This window comes from Thunnus albacares, chromosome 21, assembly GCF_914725855.1.
Source record: "Thunnus albacares chromosome 21, fThuAlb1.1, whole genome shotgun sequence".
Classification (NCBI taxonomy): domain Eukaryota; kingdom Metazoa; phylum Chordata; class Actinopteri; order Scombriformes; family Scombridae; genus Thunnus; species Thunnus albacares.
The window spans coordinates 16,062,831-16,067,568 of record NC_058126.1 but is presented as its reverse complement, the minus strand read 5'-3'; the positions used below and the strand labels follow the sequence as shown (position 1 = coordinate 16,067,568).

The window sequence follows — 4,738 nt, the reverse complement described above, 5'->3', positions numbered from 1 at the left end:
TAGAATGTTTTTTTATTCACTGATAAGTGCATACATATATAGACAATATGGACATACTAATTAATACAAAGGCAACAGGAGATGATATTGGTTTACAAAACATAAAAGGACACAGATAGGTAACAGGGGACAGCATGTGAAGAAAGGAAAGAAAACATTTAAAAGAAATAAAAATAAATAAGTGGAGGGCGTGATCTGAAGTTTTGCAGGATCGGTTTGGTTTAGTATTATTTTTATTTTTATTTTTTCCTAAAAATAAAAAAAACACACTAAAATGTAACTTGTTTTTTAAACTGTGGAGAGGTTGTTTGATATTGTCAGTAGAGAACTTTTTCATCCTGTGTCTTGTTCATGTAAACAGACAAAAACACACACACAAACAGATTATTTGGATTTCATATTTTTAATATTGTAACATTGAGACTTCATGCAATCAACTGTGGGTGTTTTTACAGCAGACCTCACATAGCAAAAAGTAGGAATCCACTAAAAGTGGTACAATTATTGTAATCATCAGAAACACCGTAGCCTTTGATGAGAGCCATGTAGATCTCATCTCCCTTTTCCAGTTGAAGAACAAATCCATTAGACACTATGACATTGCTAGCGTCATAATTTCCATCATAACTACCAGTAATTCTCTTGTCATTGTGATACAATTCAATACCTAGCCAACTTGACCGATCTTCAAACCCGGTGAATCTGAAGTAGTAGGTTCCTCTGACTGGAACTGTAAAGACACCTACAACAAAGGAGGAATTCAGTCTTTTTCTCACCATTAAAATCTTATGTCAGTTCAACAGGAAAATGTTTTTTAATTGCTTTTATCAGGCTTTATAGGTGTGTGTCTAACTCTGGGAATTAGTCAATTCAGTAAAAACACAAACCAAACCAAATACAAGTGACAACTATCAAAGCTTTCACAGAAGAACCCATTAGAATAAAGAAAGACTGCCAAATGAAATAAAAATAGTTATATAATACTTTAAAACATGTGCAAACTATGTAAAAGAGAAAGTCCCTTCACCAAAATGGCATCATGTATATCCCAGTATAACATAATTTATCTGAAAGAGCTTTATAAGAGCTTCCAACCCTGAACTAGCCTACTAAGAAGACAAGAAATACGAAAAAGGAAAAATGGCGAGACAGACAATTTCAGATATTCAGAGATATTCCGCTCTTGGACAACTAAGGATTCAATAAAAGTTTTGCATGAAAAGGCAATTCCAAAAAAAATTATAAGTTGGATCATAAATCTATAAGATTGTGTAATAATTCAAATAAAACCAGTGTGAGAAGGTGAAAGAGGTATATGTACCTGTAGTTGGGCTATAAGCCTGGCCGATGTTGGTGAAAACTTTACTGAACTTAAGTGTGGTTTCAGTATTGAAGGGTCCAACTGCTCCTGCATCAGTAAGGCCAACAGAAAACGCCACCTTTTGTCGTTCTGTGTGAATGTGGAAGACACACATAGAGAGAATATTTTCCTCTCACATCAGTAACAGCTGCAAAATGTCACTTCTGCCTCATTTAATAACTGTATTCATATCACTCTGCATCCTGCTGCACAGAGGATGACCCTCGATTTACCGTTGCCATTCTCACTACTACCATAATATGACATTTTGACTTTTTAATAATGATATAAGCAGCTCACCTGCATTCTCTCCCTTGAGCTCTTCCACTTCATTTTCATTGGAGGTCATTCTGGCCTCCAACGCTGTGAACACATTCATCATTTTTATTGTAAAGGAGGTAAACTACATAACTGGAACTTGAAAACATGTATGTGTATCTAATAAACTGGCAGCTGTGGATTCTGCAGCTTACCAGTGTTCTCCCTCTTGAGCTCCTCCACCACGTTTTCAGCAGTGTTCAATCTGGCCTCCAAAACTGAAATAAAAAAAAACTGCGTTAGAGGGGAAATAAATTAAAATCATCCACATGTAAAATTTTATCAATATGTTAAACTTGTTTCTTCTAAATAGATCTTTTTACTCCTCTTTCATCACTTTTGGACTTCACATCTGATTGAGTTTTAATCAACAACATGTTTTCCAACATAAAATGCCATTTTTATTCATATTTTCTTTTCTTTTTTTACCGGTGTTCTCTCTCTTGAGCTCCTCCACCACATTTTCAGCAGTGTTCAATCTGGCCTCCAAATCTGCGAACACATTTCTAGTTACTGTTATGAGAAATTTACAGTCAATCAACAGTCAAGTGTAAAATGACATCAAAATTTATAATATGTGAAAATTGCATGAATTAAACTAGATTTTCACCGATGTTTGTTGTGGCCTCCAAAACTGTAACGTTTTTTTCACAAAAAGGTTAATTATGAACCTTTTATCATGATAATTTTCTAACTAAATATGTTTATATTTCTATCATACGATGCTATTTTTGCTTTTTATTGATTTTTGTAGCTTACCTGTGTACTCTGATGTTTAAAGTTTTCCCACCAAAACATCATCAATGAAACTTACCCTTATCTTAATCTCACTAAATATTTTCTCATTGCCAACATAATATATTCAGTTTCATTTTCACACTTTGATTTTTTTAAGCTTACCTATGTTCTCTCTCTGGAGCTCCTTGACCAAATTTTCACTGTCGTTCATTCTGGCCTCCAAAACTGTGAATACATTTAACAATTTTATTGTAAAGGAGGTAAAATACATAACTGGAACTTGAAATACACGTATGTGTAGCTAATAAACTGGCAGCTGTGTGTTTTGCAGCTTACCGGTGTTCTCCCTCTTGAGCTCCTCCACCATGTTTTCAGTAGTGTTCAATCTGGCCTCCAAATCTGTGAACACATTTCTAGTTACTATTATGAAAGGTTTACAGTCGATCAACAGTCAAGTGTAAAATGACATTAAAATGTATAATATGTGAAAACTGCATGAATCTGATTTAGCACTATTTGAATGAACCTGTATTCTCTTGCTCCATCTTCCTCAGCTCCAGACTGTGTTGGATCACCATGTATCTCAGCTCCTTCAGCTCAGCCCAGATATCAGGGGTGATGTTAGTCTGATCACTGGTTGCTTTAACATCCAGGATCTCAGACTGAACCTCTGTCTGAGTGATATCATTCTCTCTCACCCCTCCACTCTCACCCTGAGCCCTCGTCCAGTACAGACAGAGCAGCAATGCCAGAAAAGCTGCAGCACTCCTCATTGTGAAATATCACCTCTTTAGACAGCAAGCTGCAGTCTGACACGTCTCGCTCAGTTCCCGTCTTTATATACACGTAAAACAGGTCATTGAACTGCTGTATGAGAATGACACAGGTGTCTTTGATAACAAATATAAAAATAGCACCAAAGATCCTTGAACACTGAACTGAGTTTAAAGCAATCAACAAGTTAGAATGATGTTCTTCCCTTCAATATAACAACATTAAAGGACGGGTTCACAGTCTTTCACAGTCAGGTGCCCTTATGAACATTAAATATTCCTGTTCATACTGAACATTAGAAGATCCCTTCAAAATGCACTTATAATGTAATTGATGGGGCCAAAATCCACAAGCCTCCTTTTGTGCAAAAATATATTTAAAAGTTTATCTGAAGCTAATATGAAGCTTCAGCCATCCAAATGAGTCAAATCAATTAGATCACTTTCAACATTACAGTCTTTTTAGTGTAAAAGTTCCTCTTTTTGTTACTATACTTCCACTATAGCTCAACAGTGAAACACTGTGTGAGGAAACACAAAGAGGGAATTTGATGCTAAAAACACTGTAAATGTGGCAGATATCCACTTGATATGACTAATTCAGAGTGTTGAAGCTTCATATAAGCTTCACATCAACTTTTAAATGCATTTCTGCACAAAATGACTTTTGGCCTCCATCACTTACATTGAAAGCACATTTAAAGGGGATCTTTTAATATCCAGTATGAACGGGAGGAATGATTACAATAAGGAAAACCTCTTTCACTGTTCATATACACACCTGACTGTTGTCTTAAGACAGAAAAGTTGTGAACCTTTAATGTTGAATGATCATCAGATCCTCATCAGAACTAAACAGTTGATAAGTGGGATTTCAGTCTCTGATCTTTTTGTGTGTATGGGTTGGTTTTCCCAGACTAAGACATGTGTTACACACATACATTAGGAGTTACTTTAATGTCTGACATTAATAACAAAACACAATGACAACATCACTGCTGACTCTAGTTAATGATAAAAGATTAATTCCACTAACATTGAACACATTTCGCTGGCTGCTTGTTACAGAAGGGAGGAAAATATCCTTAATTTTGTCGTTTTTCTTAAGTGAATTACATCATTGTTATCTTGTAGCTTTTGGGGGATAAAGATGCAAAACTTTTTCACAACTTTATGACTGACTTAAACAACTTGGAGAAACATGTTACATCCATAGTCATTTTGCATTGGATGTGTGATGACAATAATAGTCCCCCTCCCCACACTGAATGTTAGCTCCACACACCTTCCACGTTCTGTCACCTACATTCACTTTACCTCACGGTAAAATATTAACACTAACATACACTAATATAAATTCTCTGTCAGTGACACTCAGAAACAAGATGAGATACTGAGTATATTGTTGTCTCACGCTGGATGTAGCAGGAATAACAAGAATTTATTTATCTATTTAAAAAAAAACACCCCTGAAAGGGGGAACTTTCTCTCTAGACGGCCAAAAGGGCAGGTCCTCAAGCCCCCCTTTGAGGTCTATCTGTGCAAGTGC

At 35.8% G+C, this 4,738-nt stretch overlaps 1 protein-coding gene across 1 annotated transcript; it reads right to left on the bottom strand.

Moving 5' to 3' along the window:
• Positions 1–1,983: 1,983 nt before the first annotated feature.
• LOC122973005 (BICD family-like cargo adapter 2) lies at positions 1,984–3,402 on the bottom strand. Its single transcript, XM_044340455.1, has 5 exons — positions 2,943–3,402; positions 2,753–2,815; positions 2,579–2,641; positions 2,108–2,170; positions 1,984–2,030 (listed from the first exon to the last, which is right to left on the bottom strand). Exons 1-5 carry the CDS (start codon positions 3,187–3,189, stop codon positions 1,984–1,986), a joined length of 483 nt encoding a protein of 160 aa, XP_044196390.1. The 5' UTR covers positions 3,190–3,402.
• Positions 3,403–4,738: the final 1,336 nt, after the last annotated feature.